Source organism: Lissotriton vulgaris, chromosome 6 (genome assembly GCF_964263255.1).
Source record: "Lissotriton vulgaris chromosome 6, aLisVul1.2, whole genome shotgun sequence".
In the NCBI taxonomy this organism is placed as follows: Eukaryota; Metazoa; Chordata; class Amphibia; order Caudata; family Salamandridae; genus Lissotriton; species Lissotriton vulgaris.
Genome location: NC_141694.1, coordinates 1,562,660,969 through 1,562,683,964, shown reverse-complemented (window position 1 = coordinate 1,562,683,964; position 22,996 = coordinate 1,562,660,969). Strand labels below are relative to the sequence as shown.

General features: G+C 41.7%; 1 protein-coding gene across 1 annotated transcript in view; it reads left to right on the top strand.

The window, feature by feature from the left end:
- Positions 1-22,996, top strand: part of BFSP1 (beaded filament structural protein 1) — a 191,610-nt gene that overhangs the window by 145,089 nt on the left and 23,525 nt on the right. The window contains exons 6-7 of the mRNA XM_086925440.1: positions 2,901-3,121; positions 7,553-7,638. Of these exons, the coding sequence (XP_086781566.1) occupies positions 2,901-3,121; positions 7,553-7,638 (307 nt within the window). The remainder of the gene's footprint in view (positions 1-2,900; positions 3,122-7,552; positions 7,639-22,996) is intronic.

Sequence of the window (22,996 nt, the reverse complement as noted above, 5' to 3'; positions counted from 1 at the left end):
TTCCTGTCTCTTATGAACAAAAATATCCATGGAAAGCGGAAACTGTGGAAACCCACTGGTTCAGACTTGTGGCAAAGGCCAGTCTGTGACCTGAGATGTAGTGTTACATTCACTAAGATTGTGGCCAAGGAGAAGGAGGCACCAACATCTGAACAGTGGAGATATGACGAATACCTATCCCCAGCCTTTAAGGTCAGCTCTTGAAAAAGAGGAGGATAGGACAGCAACTATGGACAGCAACTATTATGGGATTAGTTGAAGAAATGTCAGTGTTGAATCAGCTGTACATGGTAAGATTATTTGAAGTCTGCTCTCACCAAGGAACCTGGTCTTTGGGAATATTATTCTATGTTCATTTTTTACGGTACTGAACTCACTGTATTTCAAACCGATTGAATCCTAACCACAATGAATATTTTGTACCTACCCTAAGCTGCTGGTGTTGTCCACCCAAATTTCACACTCTAAAGTTGTAGAATGACCTGTGAGACAAGTAAAGTGTCCACTTTACATCTACTAAACGTTCTGAGCCCAGTCATAGAATGATTGTACCAGAATTAGGAAGATGTGATGTTCTCCAATCACTATTCAGTAGACTGAAGACCCAAAGGGCCGAAGGACTTATTGAAAGAAGAGAACAGCCGGACCTGCATACAAAAAACATGCAACATCACTGCTAGAACAAAGGTGCCAGACACTGTGTGCCTGCATGAAGAACCTCTTCCACATACGTAGATGAATTGTAAAATCAGAGACCCATTCCACTGCCAAGCACAACCTAATGGGATATACCTCTGAAATAAGTTACTCTCAGTGGTACTGCTAACATTAGAGAAAGGGAACAGCTCAAGGTACATTGAGGTGAACAACTGCTACAGTGTAGAATATCAAATGTGCTTTCTCACTTTTGTAGATCTGTGTGCTTTCAGAGTGGGACTCTGGAAGCCCCATGCTAGCTGCCAATGTGCTAACTCATCCATGAGGCCGGCTGTCTTTTGTTTTTCACCCAAGCTGCACAATAATCAACTGTGACATTCCCTGTGAAGAAAGGCAAACGTTGCAGGCTTAACAGCTCAACCACCATCATTTTTTCTGCAGTGCTCCTCCAAGCTTACCTTAACCTATCAAACATGTTATCACCAAAACAAAATGTGGCAACCTGAAATAATCTCGGCAGCGGGCAACGGAATGACTCCTATTCTGCCAAAAAATCTGAAGTGTTGCAGAACATCCACCAAATAGAACAATATCATGATTGACTGCATTTGCTCAACAGTCAAGAGAGTATGAGCCATATTTATCAAATATTTGTGTCGCTTTTGTACCCGGTTCAAAAGTGACGCAACCCTTAAGATGTGATTTATCAAGCCACGCAAGGCCCCCAATTCCTTGATAGATCCAGAGTAATGCAACGCAGCTCAAATCACTGTGTTGTGTTACTCTGTCCTAGGGAAGTGGTCCAGGGGAGGGGTGCATGGGAGTTCCCTTGGATTTTGATGCATTCTAAGATTTAACATATGTGGTAGTCCCGGTAAGGCGCCAAAACCGCGACACCTCCCTAAGTGAGGTGTAACAAGGAGAAATATGTCTATTTATCCTCGTTTTTTCCTCTTTCTATGTGTGCTGCATTCAGCACCATACATAGAAAGAGGAAGATGCCTCAGGGGATTCATTTTTGCAGGAAGGTGCAGGAAGGTGTCCCTAACACAGCAGGTGCAAGAGTGCCTGCATTGGCGCTAGGCAGTACATCGTGCGCCAGCACTAGGAAAAGGCAGGAATGCATGTTACAATGTTAAGTACGGCTTTTCCACATGTGATTCATTTCCAAATCCACTACAAGGCATTAAATAGAAAAGACGTCCCGCGTTGTAGGACGTTCTTGAACCTTTCATAAACCAGATGCCTATAGTGTGTCAGTCTTAAAAATTTACAAAAGGAATCAACATAAGAGACTGAACTTTAAAAATTCTGGTGTACCTTTTTAATGATTTAAATTCATGTTTATGTATGTAATGGTCATGCAAACCACTGATGTTATGATTTCTCCATGTGCAATTGTTTTTTGAATTATGATTTATGTGTAAAAACTACTTTAGGACGTGTTACAACCTCTTACTGCAAATGTATAAGTAAGATAAACACTTGAAATGAGTTAATTAATAAATAATGAGTCTCTAAAACTAAATAAAGAGCTCACACTTGCTGATAAATAATAAACAGCGTTGAACCCGAGACCAGGCAATCTTGATTTCCTACAATGTTAAGTACAGCACATTCCTGTCCTTTCTCTATCACGCAGGGCAGTGTAACAAGGTGACTTGCTCCATGATATAATAATAAATATACCCGTATTTGTGTATGTGAGGCTTGTTGTGCCTGAGCAAATTTGCATAGGGTAAGCAGGCTAACCTGGGAAAGCTACATTATACGCATTTATAGTATTGAAGCAAGTTACTTTGAGGCTTCGAAGAAATGTGATAACTAGCAAATATTTATTATTACAATTTATATATTTTAAAGTTATATCAATACTTAGACAATACATATATTGTCCACCATTAACATGCTACATGCTCCTAAATGTTTTACTTCACACCTAGCGTTAGTGCTGACTTCTCGCTATCATAGCCTCTGAAAGTAAAGGCCTAAGATGGATGTTGACAATGTTCAGTGATCTTACACTAGTGTCTGTTTCTTGTGGTTCTAAAGAGAACAGCAGTTCTGTCACAGGATGTTGTTCCTGCTTTCTCTAGGCCCTTGCGAACTAGCGCAATAGTGTGAAAATTACTTTCAGGCTAACATAAAGTTACAGTGTGTTTGTCTAAAAAGTACACATAAAATTGTTTAAAAATGTACAATATGGGTCAACCATATAGGTAATTAAAGATCGTTTTTCACAGACTACCATGTTGGAACAAGCTATAAAAAACACCCAAGAAAGCTATGATGATGAAATTCAACTCTATAATGAACAAATTGACACACTTCGAAAGGGATTAGAAGAAGCTGAACGTTCCTTTGATAAGTATAACAATGACTGCCGCCAGCTCCTTATATATCAGCAATCTCTGGAAAATGAATTGGAAAGGAACAAGCGCATCATAGAGAATGAAGACAACAGGTAAAGTGTGCTATTTCATGCATTATATAGATTGTTTTTTTTTTTTAAAGTTTCGCTTTTGATTCTTTCAATTGTAATGCGCGTCTTTCAAAACTGACAATAAGTATTTCAATGATTTGTGTTTGCCAATGAGTGGTTCCTTACTACTGTTTTTATAACAGTCTGACATGGGTGGAAGGGACACTGAACTAGAACAGAACCATAAATACTAAGGAAAGGTCAGTCACTAAAATTCAGAGATTGGGATTGCCTATTATTATTCAAAAATACTTAGCCAAAAATCAAGGAGTCACAGAGCGCAGGGTAAAGTATAAAATCTACTCTTCTGTGGTCAATGCTAAATCAGTGGTATATTTTTAAATTATTGCACCCTAATATTTACTGCCTTCCAACTTAATAGATTTCCTACAACAGATGATTTACATGAAAAGCTTTCCACTCTAGTCCATCAAATGGAAAAGGGCAATGGAACTGCACAAAATACAGTGCAAACTATCAGACTAGCTATAATTTGATGAAACACAATCAGTCTAGAGTATAATTTGATATGCACAAACTAAGACATTTTGGAAAACAGGTGTACACGCTAAATGTGGATACAACTAGCACCAGCAAAAGAACAAATGGCTAATTTACGGAAAGTATATTTAAATAAAAAAAAAATGTAGAAACTGAGAAATGATTTCGAAGTCTATCACAAAGCGAGTAAATTCGACATATTAATTCTAGAAAAACCGTCATCTATATGTCAAAGTATATTTTCTAACAGTAATGCTATCTGTAAACGCTGCAAAACGAAAACTATGCCTATCCGTGTCCTAAGTAAAATACAACAAACTTCTTCATGTAAATCCCACGAAGTTGATGAAATAGTTACTGAATATTGTAGAACACTTTATAATAGGACTGAGTCCTGCAACCAGCGCATGTTGAAAATCCAGGGCGTATGGATAGTGACCATCAAATATGCAAATACTCTCCAACGAAATTCCTTATCTAATATAAAAAAAAAGAAATTATTTGAAAAGCGTTATTCGCTGTAACAATTGTGGAAATCCTGAAACCTTAACTGGAAAACCTTTGATATTTCGGTGAAGGCTTCACTCAGTCCTACTTTATAGATATGAAATTGAAAAGGCGAATCATTCACATGCATCTACCCATGAATCTGTTCCAATTCGATTTACAAAGGTTTGTAAGCCTGGGATTGCACCAACTCCATGCACCTGCTAGAGGATGGCATAATGAGGTGAAACATCTTTTATTTTCCTTCCTGCACAAAAACAACCCTGTCCATAATGCAGACACCCTTGCAGCATTGAACCAGAGTGCCTGCATTGGCGCTAAGCAGCACACCATGCACCAGCACTAGGAGGGAGCAGAAGTGCACCCAATCATAATAGATATGGTGCTTTTCTGCTCTCTCTGTTTCAAACAGCACAACAACTTTGCTTACTGCCATGCATTGCATGAAACATTGGTAATATGCCCTAAAGTCTTTATGCAGGGCTGCATGAAAAATAAAAATGTAAAGAATGGATTAAAGACAGTTTTCACAATTGCCATTCAGAGTCAGCTGTGACATTAATGAACACTGCTTTAAACTCTCTGGGCTGGTGACCCACAAAAGACACTTAATATCCACAGTGTCACTGATAGAAAAACATAAAAAGCAACAGTTAAAGGAAAGTGACTAGGACCAATGGAACACCTTCTGTGCCAGGAAATGGCTGGATAAATGCCATGAAATGCTCAACACATAGAGGTTTCCTGGCACAGATACATGCCACATAACGCTGACTACACCATCAGATGTAGTTTTACACACATCAGGCTTACGCATCATGCTAACAGGGGCGGCCTTAGGCATGTGCAAGCTGTGCGGCCTCCGGCTCGGTTCCACTTCCAAACACCCTCAGGGAGGCTGCCAAATCCCTGCCGCGGGCCGCTCCGCCCGGAACCCCTCTTCCGGGGCCCCTTACCTATGCTCCCTGCCCAGGGCCGCCATGAGCCTAGAGCCGCCCCTGATGCTAAACATCTTATTCTGAATATCAAACGGCAGCTATTTATTACAACTTCAGGGAATCACTTCACATGTTGAACACGAGTCTCTCAATAAGACCCATACAATTGGGATTCTCGAACATTTTTCCTGAAGTTAATTTAGGATCATGATGATAAGAAAGATTTCCACCTCAGTATCAGTTTATGTGAAATAGTGTCTGCAAAATGTTGTCTGAATGCATCTTCAGACATTATCATCACCAGAGTGGGCAGGCCACCTCTTTTTAAGAGGCCATTGAAGTACAAGTCTAGGACAACACGCGGGTCCAAGAGTAGATTCATAGGAAGAATGGTTAGAAACCCTCTGGTACAGACAGGATGACAGAATGACAGAGACAGACATACCATTTGGCAAATCATTAGGAGAATTTACAGGAGACATTCTAAAGCCATACTGAAGAAAAATGGTGGGCTGGAGGGAACATCCCTTGCTGCATGGTAAAAGTGCTTGAAATCCCGACCAAGGAAAAGCCTGGATTTTTCTATATCATTTCCAGCTGTGAATCTCTACCGCTGACCTTCTTGTGAGGGGACATAACTCAGTGCTAAAATTAAGGTCTCTAAAGTTGACCTCAGACCCATGGGACTAAACATTGTGTTGTGGAATTACACTTTTAATAGTCCCTGTATCTAATCTATTCTGCGATGAACAGTCTTCTAATAAAGCACAATCTGACATTCTTTTTTGTGTTTAAGAAGCTTTATTGAGACAGTTAAGAACAAAAGTACAACAATACTGCAACCATTATAGTAGAGAATGCAATTTTTTTTGTGTTTAAGAAGCTTTATTGAGACAGTTAAGAACAAAAGTACAACAATACTGCAACCATTATAGTAGAGAATGCAATTTTTTTTGTGTTTAAGAAGCTTTATTGAGACAGTTAAGAACAAAAGTACAACAATACTGCAACCATTATAGTAGAGAATGCAAAAACGAACGAGCAAAATAAAGATCATAGAGGGATACAAACGAATGACAACCCAGGTCCAGGAAACAAAACCAAAAAATGAAAGCGTAATGAGAAGTTGCACCTTAAAACAAATAGCATTTCACAGTATTTTGAATAAGAGAATAGAGAAAGGGAAAGAAACATATGAAAAAGTAGGGAGAAAAAGAAAGAAAGGAAAGGACAAGAAAGAAAGAAAGAAAGAAAACGAAAGAAAGAAAGAAAATGAAAGAAGGAGAAAAAGAAACAACAACCTGTCAAATGAAAATAAGTAAGGTTATTACATTACGATCAATACAATGGGTGCATATAAAGTAGGAATTTACAATAGAGTATGCAAATCATATAGAGAAAGCAAACATTTACTCATGCTGGTTGGTAGACGAAGGAATTATCCTTGTTGTGCAGTGCAGTGGCAGAAAGATACTCGGTGAGGGGGGACCAAAAGGCCTCTTCACGAGAAAATTGCAGAGAAGTAGTAACACTCTGACATCTTAATCGTAACTATTTAACAGATTTCTCCTGTGCCCGTACCTTCATCGCTTAGGGCATTGGAATCTATATCTTAGGGAATGCCTATGGGGCAGTAACAGAGGTTACCAGTCTCATTAGGGCTAAGAGTTCTTTGGTAATTCCATAGATATGGGCTGTTTCACCAATTGGTTTATGTATGAAAGGGGTCTTCCCATTCTATTTCAATGGGAAAATGTGTTCTTACATTTGGCCCTTCATCTCTAAGTGAAAAACTTTGTAAACATAATAATTAGAGAGATAATCAGGTGTAGAATTGCCAAACCCCAGGTAATCCCACATTTCTGAGGCAGCCGTTATGATACACCCCGTGAATACCCTCTAGAATGAACCATTCCTCATTAATACCAAGGTGGATATCGGGTCAACATCTTAGGGTCTGACAGGGAGGTCCTTGGTGCATAGCATTGTTAACACTGATTCCTAATTCCACAAGCACATCTGGCAATATTTAACCTTGTGCTCCCCAAAGCTGAGTCACTAGTCTTCTGCCTGCTTTTATTTTTGAACAACCTGTTAAATGTTGTAGCTCCCTTGCAATTATGTTTTGCTCTTAAAATCCACACAAGTGCCCTGACTTAAACTTTCCGTATGACAAACAGTCGTGTAAAATATCAGCTCCAGCAAAATAAGCCTTAGATGGTGTTTCCACAAGATAATCTGTTGGTTACTGAGGAAACACAAGTGTGCTTTGGTGTGAATGGATACAGAGCTTGGAAAACCATTAAGTGATCCAAGCATCTGAAATACAACATTCTACAAAAATGTTACCCCTTGCTGCTTTGGCAAGAAAATATCTTGCATGTGTTTTTTAACCATTTATCATATGTTGCTGTGCAGTGCATCAGGATATATTAGGTTGATTAAATGCTGTATGTTTCTTTGCCAGGCTGAACTCTGCAATCGTCGGGACGCCGATAACCCTCTTTACACAAAGCTACAGGCCTTCATACACGCAAGCCGCAAGAGGAAAGGGTAATTCTGACATCTATGCCTATATTGTTTTATTTAACACTGTCCTGTGTGTGGCTCTTTTTTTCTACATTGTTTTTGTAATCATCAACAATCAAATCAAATAGGCAACATTCTTTCATCACTCAGAGTGTGAGTAGTACTTACTTTTTTTCTCGAACTTGAAATAAATGATGCTATTTAAATTCACGGTTTACAAAAGTATTTGTTGTGAGGAATGTTGATTTACACTGAAAAATCCATAGAATATCATTATAGCACAGAGCCTGTGCTGCAGATTTGTTGATTGTCACGCGAGAAATTGGGAGTAGAACTTCCACAGACAGGGATTCCTCCATAAGTTAAGATTAAAATCAACTATAACAAAATATAACGTACACATCTGTCCTTGAAATACAAATTATTAGCACTGCTGCTGTTATATAGATTGCAAAAAACACAGTTGATGGACAGAATGTAGAACAATGTCATACATTCACCCCAGTAAAAGGATCTGGGCTAAAATCCATCGTTTTTTTGCACTTCACACCACCCGGGGTTAGACACTGGCTATATGCAAATCAGCTCTGACCCTGTGCCTCATGGGAACAGTCCAGTCCGAACTACCAAGCCATGTCTTTCCCAGACCGGAATCAAGCATCCAAGGACCGGTTTTTGGCTATCAGCCTTCATCAGCCTGGATAGCTTGACTCCAGTGGTGTGGAGAGCCTGGGACTCACGTCCGAGCATACCCAGCACACGCGGGGTGAAAATTGCAAAAAACACAGTTGATGGACAGAATGTAGATTAATGTCATACATTCACGCCAGTACAAGGATCTGGGCCAAAATCCATCGTTTTTTTGCACTCCACACCACCCTGGGTTAGACACTGACTATATGCAAATCAGCTCTGACCCTGTGCCTCATGGGAACAGTCCAGTCCGAACTACCAAGCATGTCTTTCCCAGACCGGAATCAAGCATCCAAGGACCGGTTTCTGGCTATCAGCCTTCATCAGCCTGGATAGCTTGACTCCAGTGGTGTGGAGAGCCTGGGACTCATGTCTGAGCATACCCAGCACACTCGGGGTGAAAATTGCAAAAAACACAGTTGATGGACAGAATGTAGAACAATGTCATACATTCACCCCAGTACAAGGATCTGGGCCTAAATCCATCGTTTTTTTGCACTCCACACCACCCTGGGTTAGACACTGGCTATATGCAAATCAGCTCTGACGCTGAGCCTCATGGGAACAGTCCAGTCCGAACTACCAAGCCACGTCTTTCCCAGCCCGGAATCAAGCATCCAAGGACCGGTTTCTGGCTATCAGCCTTCACCAGCCTGGATAGTTTGACTCCAGTGGTGTGGAGAGCCTGGGACTCACGTCTGAGCATACCCAGCACACTCGGGGTGAAAATTGCAAAAAATACAGTTGATGGACAGAATGTAGAACAATGTCATACATTCACCCCAGTACAAGGATCTGGGCTAAACATCCATCGTTTTTTTGCACTTCACACCACCCGGGGTTAGACACTGGCTATATGCAAATCAGCTCTGACCCTGTGCCTCATGGGAACAGTCCAGTCCGAACTACCAAGCCATGTCTTTCCCAGACCGGAATCAAGCATCCAAGGACTGGTTTTTGGCTATCAGCCTTCATCAGCCTGGATAGCTTGACTCCAGTGGTGTGGAGAGCCTGGGACTCACGTCTGAGCATACCCAGCACACTCGGGGTGAAAATTGCAAAAAACCCAGTTGATGGACAGAATGTAGAATGTCATACATTCACCCCAGTACAAGGATCTGGGCCTAAATCCGTCGTTTTTTTGCACTCCACACCACCCTGGGTTAGACACTGGCTATATGCAAATCAGCTCTGACCTTGTGCCTCATGGGAACAGTCCAGTCCGAACTACCAAGCTATGTCTTTCCCAGACCGGAATCAAGCATCCAAGGACCGGTTTCTGGCTATCAGCCTTCATCAGCCTGGATAGCTTGACTCCAGTGGTGTGGAGAGCCTGGGACTCACGTCTGAGCATACCCAGCACACTCGGGGTGAAAATTGCAAAAAACACAGTTGATGGACAGAATTTAGATTAATGTCATACATTCACGCCAGTACAAGGATCTGGGCTAAAATCCATCGTTTTTTTGCACTCCACACCACCCTGGGTTAGACACTGACTATATGCAAATCAGCTCTGACCCTGTGCCTCATGGGAACAGTCCAGTCCGAACTACCAAGCATGTCTTTCCCAGACCGGAATCAAGCATCCAAGGACCGGTTTCTGGCTATCAGCCTTCATCAGCCTGGATAGCTTGACTCCAGTGGTGTGGAGAGCCTGGGACTCACGTCTGAGCATACCCAGCACACTCGGGGTGAAAATTGCAAAAAACACAGTTGATGGACAGAATGTAGAACAATGTCATACATTCACCCCAGTACAAGGATCTGGGCCAAAATCCATCGTTTTTTTGCACTCCACACCACCCTGGGTTAGACACTGGCTATATGCAAATCAGCTCTGACCCTGTGCCTCATGGGAACAGTCCAGTCCGAACTACCAAGCCATGTCTTTCCCAGACCGGAATCAAGCATCCAAGGGCCGGTTTCTGGCTATCAGCCTTCATCAGCCTGGATAGCTTGACTCCAGTGGTGTGGAGAGCCTGGGACTCAAGTCTGACCATACCCAGCACACTCAGGGTGAAAATTGCAAAAAACACAGTTGATGGACAGAATGTAGAACAATGTCATACATTCACCCCAGTACAAGGATCTGGGCCTAAATCCATCATTTTTTTGCACTCCACGCCACCCTGGGTTAGACACTGGCTATATGCAAATCAGCTCTGACCTGTGCCTCATGGGAACAGTCCAGTCCGAACTACCAAGCCATGTCTTTCCCAGACCGGAATCAAGCATCCAAGGACCGGTTTCTGGCTATCAGCCTTCATCAGCCTGGATAGCTTGACTCCAGTGGTGTGGAGAGCCAGGGACTCACGTCTGAGCATACCCAGCACACTCGGGGTGAAAATTGCAAAAAACACAGTTAATGGACAGAATGTAGAACAATGTCATACATTCACCCCAGTACAAGGATCTGGGCCTAAATCCATCGTTTTTTTGCACTCCGCACCACCCTGGGTTAGACACTGGCTATATGCAAATCAGCTCTGTTATATAGATAGCAAGAGAGACGGCTCTCTGATTGTTCACGTGTTCCTAGGCACATAATATGCCTTCCTCATTACATTCCTTAGTTTATGAGGATGATTCCACGCCCAGGAAAGAAGCGCCCACCTTGAAGCTTAAACACACGGTTAGCTCCGTCCCTGCCGACAAAGTCACTTATAAATAACCCCAACAATCTATTATTGATTTGCCTTCAGTTCAGGCATATCACTCTGAATGCTGCTCCCATATCTAATCAAGGGCCCTTACTTCTTTTATCAATTGTGTGTAATGATTGTGCTGTGATGACTCTGAGCTTGACACCATAGCATTGGCTCTATATATTACACTTTTTTGTCCCATCGATACCTTGGTAGGCAAGGATGGGCTTTAAAATACCAAGCAAATATAGTAGAAACCTGGCATTTCTTTAGTTAGCGGGCAAAATGGCAGGGGCCTTCAGGAGTACATGAGCCAGGGGCTTGCAGTATAATCCATATGGTTGTGTTGTTCCAGGTTAGAGAAGTCAAATCTCTTGAGACCATTAGTCCATTTTTCGCCTCCTCTCTTCAGTCGTCAATAATTTTCATTTACTTTTCTGGAATCACACATCATGTGGTTCTCCCTGTTATGGGGTTTTAATGGTGGTGGTGTGGGTGTGACATACTCAGGGCCTCATTTACAAAACATTGGTGCAGGATAGCGCTGCAAGTCTTTTTGCAGAGCTGCCCTACGCCAATTCGAAAGGGCAGGAATGCACAGTATTTACGAGATATGATGCAATTCTGTCAAACAGCGCCGGTGCACAATTTGGCACCTAGCACCAATGCAGTATTGTTTATGTGCAGGAAGGGGCACCATCCTCAACAAAAACAATCCACAGAGGTGTTTTCCTCGTTCTATCTTGAGGTAAAACATTTCTCCTTGTTATTCCTGCTCTGAGGAGGTGTAAGGTTTTGGCATTGCCCCAGTTTTATGTGTTTTAATAAATCTGGAGCAGCGTCAACATCTATGGGTGTTGCATGGGAACACCTACTGCAATGCCCATGGAATGCCTCCTTAACACAGAGTAAGGTAACGTAGTGCTCTGTGCTGCCTTGCCTTACTCCATATCTATGGGGATATGCAAAGCCATGCAGGGTGGCTTTGTGTCGCCTCGTAGATATGATTGAGAGGCCTATGCCACCGGAGCATCAAAAAAAGGGATGATGCCCAGCAGTGCAGGCTTCTTGAAAATAAGCCCCACAGTCTACCCATATTTAATTTCATAGGCAGACTTTACAATGCGTTCTAGAATTGCTCACAAGACATTCAGCTTGCATATTTGATTCGTAGCAGAAATAATGAATCCACTCGCCTTTTGGGGAACACTTTGCTTATGTATACTATATGGATTTCGAGCTACTCGTTTCCACCACCACCAATCATTTCTGAGTGGATTAGGACACTCCTTTCAAAAACTATGGGACTTATTTACAAGCAAAGAGAACTAACGTGGAGAAGGGTCTAAGGGGAAAAGTTTAAAGACCTACTTGCAATCTATCCCCAAATCTAACTAGTAACAACACACAAAGGATGCTAAGGGTCTGACTAGAGCTCAAGAAACCTATACACTCCCAAGTAATGTATAGAGAGCTAATGAATGTGTTCAGAAGAGACAGAATGAGAAACAGAAATACCCATCAGCCCACCTGTTGGCGGAAGCTCGTCATCTGGGTTTTGAAACTGGTATCCACTAGATACCTCACTGAGTCATATTGTGAGGAGTACTAGTAATGGATCCACCAGTGAGAGAAAGTCAACAGTGTCAAATGGTGGTGCTGGTGGTGAAAAGAAGTTGCAGTGCACAGAAAAGTAGTGAAAAATTCAAGATCAAAAAGTGATTAAAATTGCCTGTTATGACGCCAAAAGTAAGACTTTATTAGGAGGATCATCATAACGGCAAGATTAAAAGCAGAGTGAGGATAGTATTTCAGCAAATACTACTATCATTGGATGGAAACTATATGGTCGACATGTTTCAGCCTCAAAAGGCTTTCTTCAGGACCTGTGGATAATACACTACTGCAACAGTGAAAATCAAATGAGTGAACCATGTAAAAGAAGACCTACCGTTAATAGAGTACTATATGGTAGTCTAAGATCATGGTTAAAGGGGTTCTCTTCTGAAACACAAAAAAAGACATGGACAAACAGATATCATCATACATAGAAAGCACAACATACATGTAAAAGACTATAAACATATATGTATACAGTGTTTATTTTGCATTTTATCAAAAGAACTCACCCACAAAGTTGTGTGGAACAAGCCTCACCTCGCCTGGCACTCGCTCAGGTGTTTGAGGCCCCGCTCTAAAAAGATCGGAAGGAACAAAACACAGACACTTTTGCATATGTCATACTCCTGCACTTCTTGAAAAATACTCTGATGTGAGGTGAACATAAGAAAAGGAAGACTCCAACCAAGCCTAAGTAATATAGTGATAAGAAGGACCCTCAATGGGCTGACTCACTGGTGGGACACTCACACAGCCTTCAAGTCAGGCACTTTAAAACTTTAAGCAAACACAATGATACAGCGCTAGCAACTGACAGACTCAGAATCATTGAAAAGAGTACTCAGTTAAAGAAAGAGGCATGCTAATTGTGGAAGGCGCTATACATATGCACGTAAATGACAAAGTATTAAGAGTTGTTGGTGAACAAGAACAAATCTGGCCCTGAACCAGTTTTCTCAGGGGGTGCCGGAGTGATATATACCAGAGGTGAACATTTGGCTCTACCGGTGATCAGGCCACGGACGAGGCGGGGACATGTTTAGGGAGGAAATGGCAAGGCTCTTTCTGCGCCATCAGAAAGGAGTTATTTATGGCAACATGTTCCTTTTTTTCAGCTTATTATTATGACATTTCTTTTTTTTATTGGTTTGATTAGTGTTTCTATTGAAAAAGGCACTGAAGTATTTTAAAAAGTTGTTAGATTGTGTGTCTGCAGTCAAGGATATTGTGAATGCTAGCATTTATTGAATGGGGATGGGTGGGGAAGCCTGTTGCAGCGGTCATTTTTGGAGAAAGCTCTTTGAATGCGGTAAGCTAGAATCGTGAACATCGAGTGCGTGGAGAGAGCTGGCACTTGAGGGGGAAGGTAAGTGGATACATAGGGTGGACACGGAGTTCTTTAGATGGCTAAATGTGTAAATGTTTTGGGAGAATATGTCTGAGTGTGTGTGTATATGCGCATGCGTGCACTCAGCAGGCATGGAAAAATCATAGTGTCAGTCTTGTCCCTTGTCTTTTGTAAGTAATTATTAGAAAAAGGAATTCCAGGGTTCTTGTTGGTAATGCGCCCTGTCCCTGGCAATAGCTACCACAGGGCGGTAGGGGGCAGGAAAGGCAGTGTGCATGAACTCATGCACTTGTCTCTGGGCTTCTTTATTTGTACATATTATTTTGCATGCACATGCATATGTGTACCCAGCGGCAAGAAGACTTGTATATTCATGAGCTTGAAAACACATACTAAGTGCACACTGTGGCAAGAGGGTTTGTTTTAAGAAACATACATCTGCATGCGTAGATATGTGTCCACAAAGCGGCAAGCAGGTTTGTTTATGCACACATGTCTTCATGCACATATATGTGCACACATTGGCAAAGCTGGCAAGTTGGCATGTTTATACTTGTTTGTGCATACATACCTATGCTCACACATAGGTAAGAGGGCTTTTTTTTACACTTATGTCTACATGCACATATATATATGCACACAAAGCGGCAAGCAGGTTTGTTTATACACATATGTCTACAAGCACACATATGTACACACAGAAGCAGTGCCTACAAGTGGGCATGTTTATACATGTTTGTACATACATACCTGTGCACACACATTGGTAAGAGGGAGTGTTTATACACTTACATCTACATGCACGTACATATGAGCACAAAGCGGACAAGCAGGTTTGTTTATACACAAATGTCCACGTGCAGATACAAATGCACACTAAATGGTAAGCATGTTTGTTTATACACCTATGTCTACATGCACATACACGTGATCACAAAGTGTCAAGCAGGTTTGTTTATGGACATATACATAGATATGGGCACATTCACTCTGAGGCAAGTAGACTTGTTTATCTGCACTGCATATACAAAGTTATGCGTACACGGCAGCAAGTGGGCTTCTTTTAAAACAAGTCTGCCTCCGCATATATGTGTGGTACAAAAGGGGGTGGTGATGGACGGAGCATCTGAACCAATCAAACACTCACACCCAGTCAACAGATCTGGGTTTAATCCATCACCGTTCTTTAGCCCATTCTGCCACCCCAGTTCAGACATGGCCATATGCAAATCAGTCTGACCCTGTGCCTCATGGGAACAGTCCAGCCCGAACTGCCAAGCCATGCCTTCCCTGGACCGAAAACAAGCTTCCATATATGTGAGCACATAGCGGCAAGCAGGCTTAGTTATGCACATATGTCTGCATGCACATATATATGAACACACAGTTGCAAACAGGTTTGGTTATACAATGGCAAGAGGGCTTGTTTATTCATCTGCTTGCATAAACATGCATAAGTGTACACTACAGTAAGAGGGTAAGAGCGAGTGTTTATATACATGTGTCATAATGCACATGCATGTGGGCATACGGAGTCAAGCAGACTTGGCTATACACATTTGTCTGCATGCACATTTATATGCGCACGCACCAGGAACTGGGCTGGCTTATACGCATAATTGCATTTGCTTACATAAGTGTAAACACTGCAGCAATCTGTTTTTTATATAAATATGTTTGCATGTAGACACATGCACACACGGGAAACTGGGCTTTTTTATATAAATGTTTGCATAATGTTCCATATGTCCACATGTAGCGACAAAGAACAACGCAGAGGAGTCATCATGTTGCAATTAATTCAGAGATGGCTTAAGGAGTGCTGCTAATCTGTGAGTTCTCCCTACTTCCACCACAATCACCGCACTCATCCCCGGCAACAGTTGTAACTTTACACCTTCTCCTCATGTTCACTTGGGAAAGATCAGATACTTTGAATTGTTAAAAAATGTCAGGTTGTTCAAATGTTTACAGTCCTGCACCCCAGGGACATCTTAAGGATTTTGTGGGTCCTGGGCCACACGTGTTTTGGGGGCCCCTGTTCCGAACAGTTTTAGATTTTTGGTCCAGTTTCTTTTTTTTAATATATATATATTTTTATTGTTGAAAAGTAAGCATTGTAGTGACAAAGCAATCTTATATTCATATAATACATGATACATAAACAGCAAGGACAAAAGAAAATGCCATTATTCATTAAACCAATGAATAAACAAATAAGATGTAAAGAAAATGTTACGAAAGTATATTCTCTTCTTTACTCAATCTATCAGAAGTCCCCAAATTCGATAGAACTTCCTCCATGACCATATGACTTTGCCCTTCGCTGTAGCCATCTCTTTTTCTAAAATCTCCCTTAATGCTGCCCACCACTCAAAAGCTCTAACAGGGGTTTCAGATATCCAAGCGCGGGCAACGCAAAGGCGTGCAGCTACAAGCATACTTGATATTAGAGATCTTAGTCTAAGAGGTGCATCTGCTTTATAGCCAAGCATATTCTCTTTCTCTGATAAGTAAAAATCAATTCTTAAACGATCAGCTATAATATCTCGTATCTCATTCTAGAAGACAGCCAGATCTGGGCAAGTAACAAACATATTTAATATATCTGCAGCTATCATTCCACATTTGGCACACTAACATTTATCATTCTTATTTATATTAGCAGAATCTATACACTTAGCTATACGTTCTGGTGTATAGTAAAGCATAAACATTGTTTTAAACTGTTGCAATTTGAGGTTAATAGAGTGGACCGAGCCATTTAAGTTCTCCATTGATTCTTCTATATCAGACGAATTAACAACTTGACCCAATAGCCCAGTCCAGTTGAGTGCTATCTTTGGGTAGTCATCCTCCCAAGTTTTGGAAAGTATCTGATATGCTTTACTAATAGTCAATTTCAAATCTGAATGCATGTATTGCAGTAGATCTGAACCCATAGGTTGTTTAATTCCTTTAGATCCCAGTAAATAATCTCTTAGCTGCAGATATTTATAAAACATATTTTTCGGAAGACCAAATGAAGTTTGCAGATCTAAAAACGTGCCGAACCCAACAGCATTATACAAGTGAGTAAGCAGTTTAATACCAAATCTATCCCAAGATTTAGCTACCACATCATGAAAAACATCAGGGAATAGGGGATTCCCCCATAAAGGCATATTCAGATGTATCAAAGGCAGAGAATGATTAGCTCTAATTTCCCGCCATATGTTAGCTATATCTTTAAGAGTCTTAAATCGGACTCTCTTTAAATATTTTGGGTCATTTATTCTGTACATGAACATATCACTCTCTTTGCCAATAGTGAGAATATAGCAACTTTGTTTACTCCTAACATCCAGGAGATCTCGGAGACGCCCCATAAAAGAGGCCAAAGGTGTATATTATTTGTCACATACTGATTTATATTTAATATATTGTTTTATAACCTATGAAAATGCCTATCTTTGAACTCCAATAAAACATTATGACACAAAAGAGGCCCAAAAATATAATTTAAAATCTGGTAGTTTAAATCCACCTTGACAGTAAGGAAGTTTTAAATATTTTATAGCTCATCTCGGCTGTTTATAGCTCCAAATAAAGCTACTAATGGCACCCTCAAGTTTACTAAACAAATTAATTTGGGATTCTCAGCTGTATTGCCCTGAATAAAATAAAGAAATTTAGGCAATACAATCATTTTTATAATGTTACATCGCCCTATAATACTAATTGGCAATTTATGCCAGACCCTCATTTTAGATATTATTGATTTTAGTAAAGTATCGTAATTCATTTTTATGATCTTACGTATGTCAGAAGCGATCTGAACACCTAAATAAGTAGCTGACGTACAAACGTCAGTAATAGGCAATCTTGATTGAAAGTAAAGAACAGTCTGAGTCTTACTAAGGTTAAACTTATACTCTGAAAAATGGCCAAATAAGCTTGCTTCGGTTTGAATTGCTTCTATTGCTTTTACTGGGTCTGTAGAAAATACTGCATAAGCTGTGACCTTCAGTTCTTCAGACCCTAAGACAACAGGTGGAATAGATGGATTGGAGAGCAAAGATTTAATATATGGTTCTATATATAAGGCAAAAAGTAGGGGTGATAAAGGACACCCCTGTTGTGTACCCCTAAGAACCTTGAATGGTGTAGACTGGTAAGTTAAATAGATTACCTTGGCATTTGGAAACCCATACAGGGCTCGAACCCAATCATAAAAGCGGCCCTTAATATTAAAAGCATTTAGTTTAGCCTATAGGCAGTCACAGGGTCGAATGCCTTTTCTGCATCAAGCATAAACATTCCTATATCCAGATTAGTTTTAGAAGCAACAACAAAGGCCACAATAGCAGCGTTCGCATGTGCAGTTGTATCCTTTCCGGGTATAAACCAGTGGTGTTGGGCAGAAGCAAGTTATAACATTAAGGGAGCAAGACATATCGCCAAAATGTTTGCCAACATTTTTACGTAGGTATTTATTAACGATATCGGATGGTATGACCCACACTCTTCACTCGGTTTGTTTTTCTTTAAAAAAAAAAAAAAAACAATATTTGTCGTATCCCAGGTCTTAGGTATTCCTTTTTCAACAGTAATGTGATTTATACCTTTAAGCATTAGAGGAATTAGACCGGCCTTGAAGATCTTATAAAATTCCCTGGTGGTAGAGCATCAATAGCTGCCGATATCGCTTCCGCTAAAACTACTGAATTCAATACTTCTACCTGGCCTACATCCAATTTATTAATTGTTTCATTAAAATCACACTTTTCTAAATAGCTGAGAAATTTTTCCTCATCAAACAAATTAGAATTGCTATATAAGGTCTGGTAGTAACAGGAAAATTGTTCAACAATCTCTTCAGGTTGTGTATAAAGAAGCCCATCATTACCTCTTATACTTTTTATCGGCCGCTCTGCACGTTTATCAGAAAGTTGAGGTGCCAGCACTTTTCCAACATGCTCACCATATTAATATTGTAAAGTTTTATGCTTAATATAATTTGCAGCCGTTCTTTCTTTTAGATATCAATTTAACTCTACACGTTTTTCAATTAAAAGAAAATATATTGAAGAATGTATAGGAGCTACCAAGTGTTGGGAAGCACATTTCACAATTTCATCTGCACGTGCAACCTCTAACTGTCGAATAGCATCTCTAGTATCTTTATATACCTGATTTTTAATTCTATTCTGTTTTAATACATATTGCTGGGTAGCACCCCTTATATAGGCCTTAAGTGAATCCCAAACAAAAAAAAGAGAGGCAGAGCCTTCATCATCCTGTATAAAATTACATTTCAGCATAAACATTTTATACTCACTATCTTTCAACAGATAGAGTGGAAAAGAAAATTGACAGACTGGCCTAATAGATGCACTAAGTGTTATGGTCAGAAGTAAAGGATTCTGATCTGAAACTATTTTAGGGCAAACTTCACATCTAGCACTGGTAAGAAGAGAATCACAGATAAAAAACATATCAATTCTTGAATATGATCGATGCGGTGCACTGTAATATGTATAACCGGGCATTAAAGGATACAGTGTCCTTCAAACATCTTTCAAACCGTGAAACCTAACCATTTCCCCAATAGCCGCCATAGCTTTCCTCATTCTGACCGAAGCTCCTTGATTTGTTGAGTCAGTTCTAAGATTCATAGTACAATTTAAATCACTCATAACTATTAAATCTTCCTGCCAGTGAAAAAGTTCCATAGTAAGAGCATCGAAGACATATGGATCATCAATATTAGGTCCATAAACAGTAAATAGTACATATTTATTACGATTAAAAAGTAATTGCACTGTTATCCACCTGCTGCAATTATCATAAGAAGCTTTGAGCAAAGTATAATCTAGCCACTTATCAGCTAAAATAGAAACCCCTCTGATTGAAACTGTCTGAGATGTACAAGCAATTATCTTATAATCCAGTTGTTTGAGTTAATGCTTATCTTTATACACCAGATGCGTTTCAACTAGTGCAACAATATGAAGCTTGTAATTATGAATTTCTGCCCGCACAAGCTGTTGCTTACTTGCTGAGTTCAAATCAGCTACGTTCGAACATAAAAATTTCACGATACCTATTATTATAATACTTGAATCATAGGAAGGCCACATGGCCAAAGAGCTGTGGTCCCTTTAACATCATTTTTTAATATATTAGAATACATCAAACATTCGTAACATTCCCTGCTGTACATGTCATTACAAACATAAAGCATTAAATCAGGCATATTTTTTCTGCTTACTCCTTCCAATTTTTCCTGTTTAAGCCTCCCACCCCCACCCCCAGCTCCCCAAGCCTAAAAAAGACCAGCTCTAGCCAGCCATGGGGGTATAACCTCCCTCCCCTCCCTGTTCCTTGGGGAAAGAGTCACCCCCATCCAGGCTGTCAATGGACTAGACAGCCAGTGAAAACTAGCATCAGCCCGAGTGCTACCCACTCCACCCCTAGCCCACCATATAATTCTTTAAGGTACCTATGATAATAATACTATTGGCTCATTAATACTACCTTAAACACTATCATAAACATTATTAAAACGATACCTTTGGTAAATATAAAGTCCTAAGATGTCTTAAGAAGATGATTGTTTGGAAGACTTCCATTGGTCCAGGTCAATTTGCGCCTCTTTGACTGAATGAAAAAGCCAAGTGTGGCCCCCACAAATGGCTTTAAGTCTAGCAGGTTCTTGGAGGAATACTTGCGCACCCATAGCTTTCATGGCATCAATCAGCTGACGTAGATTCCATCGACGCTCCATCGTTTCCTTACAAAGATTTGACCTCACACAGAACGAATATGAGTTGGATGAGCCAGGTCGAGCTCTTTCATGCCCTCTTTAAAAAGGGTCACTGAGAGTGTACAGGCACACTTATTAAAATTCTGAACGTGTTTACATCTAGTATTCATGGATATTGATGTGTGTTTTCAATATAGAAACACAGCTGCATCTGACTAAGATTACTGCAAATATGCTCAGTGACACCCTCCCATTTCTCATATGCGAAGTCCTGCTTTGATCTAAAAAAAGCTTTTTTTATGGCTGTTGCATGACACATAAACACAACATTTCTCTGCAAAATGTCTGTAATAGACTCTCACACATCACACACTTTAAAAATAAATTAAGGCAACAACGGTATTTTAAATAATCTGTTTGAGAATGATTCACTGTCCTCAGGGCAAGACACTCTGCTGAACTGAGCTGACTCCACCAGGGGGCCCCTTGAAAGGCTGGGGCCCCGGGCCAGAGTCCACTTTGCCCATGCCTTAAAACGTCTCTGCTGCACGCCATAACGTTTATGGTGACCCATGTATTCGGATGAGCAGGGCAGAGCATGGTATCCATGTGGCTGGTACTGGGGGTAGGAAGAACTGACCCACGTGCACTACATGAATTTGACTCCACTCCTCCTCTCACAGAAAAAGAATTGCAAGAATTCCACGCTTCTGAAGCCTCGTGTTCAATTTATTACAGTGATCACCCAGCGCTTTCCAAAGTTATCCACTATGGCCCAGACGCACTTTCAGGAGCTAAAGGCACCAGTGCCAATACAAAAGACAAGGCCTTCAGCCGAATATATACCATTTGTAGGTGACATTGGCACATGAGATTGGCTACCGTGTGCTTTATATAGACACGGGCCAGTTTAGCCAGAGACGGATGCATAGTCACATCAGGGCCACATGAACCCCCGCCCCACATGCCCAAACCCGCAAATAACACAAAGACACAAGTGTTAGGTTTGGGAAAAATTGCTGCAGGTTTATTACATACAACATATGTAATGACGGTGGGTTAGCTTACGGGCGATCCTAGGGCAGGCCGCATTCTCGCCACCTGCCCGCCTGTTGAGCCAAACAACACAGTGGCGAACCACCCAACTGTTGTAAAATTACCATAATTATACTGACACGCCCATTGCGGGGCGTGACTAGGCAAACCCCCGGTTGCACAGGCCCACAACCGCCCGAAGGACTACTGGGGCGCCGACACGAATTCCTGCACCTCCCATGAGGTTACAGGTTAGGCTCTGAGGTTATGCTCTGGCACCCCTATGTGCCCGCTGACGTCCAGCGTTTGCACCTCTCTTCTTCTGGATCGCCCAGTAACTCCGCCTGCAACGAAAAAGAAACACATTAAAAGCTCCCCCCGGAGCCCCCTCCCCCTCCAGCAGACACTCTGGGTTCGAGGAAGGGCGGGAAAAGAGTGTCCCAACATGGAACTGCGGCGTCCGGGGCGGCAAAGAGGCCTCCCCAGCGGGGCAGAGGTCTGATGTACTCCAGACGGCTCCTCCCAACCGCCCCGGACGTGCATCACTTACCAGTCTCCACCAACCAGGGGAGACTGCTTCAGGTGAGGAAATACTACGTCATGCGGGGGCGGGACAGCCCTCCGTGACTAGGAGCCCGCCCTCCTAATGGCCACTGCGTGGCCTCGGGCAGGCGCATAGTCACATCAGGGCCACATGAACCCCCGCCCCACATGCCCAAACCCGCAAATAACACAAAGACACAAGTGTTAGGTTTGGGAAAAATTGCTGCAGGTTTATTACATACAACATATGTAATGACGGTGGGTTAGCTTACGGGCGATCCTAGGGCAGGCCGCATTCTCGCCACCTGCCCGCCTGTTGAGCCAAACAACACAGTGGCGAACCACCCAACTGTTGTAAAATTACCATAATTATACTGACACGCCCATTGCGGGGCGTGACTAGGCAAACCCCCGGTTGCACAGGCCCACAACCGCCCGAAGGACTACTGGGGCGCCGACACGAATTCCTGCACCTCCCATGAGGTTACAGGTTAGGCTCTGAGGTTATGCTCTGGCACCCCTATGTGCCTGCTGACGTCCAGCGTTTGCACCTCTCTTCTTCCGGATCGCCCAGTAACTCCGTCACAGCCCAGTGCGGTGGTTCCCGCTGCCGCACGGGCCCCCCCACCACTGCTACTGCTCTTTACCTGCAACCTACCTAGAATTACTTCCTTCAGATAGAGGAGGAACAGGGCAACGCCCATAAGCGTGGGGTGACACCATCAGGCACCATTAACCCTGTCCTAC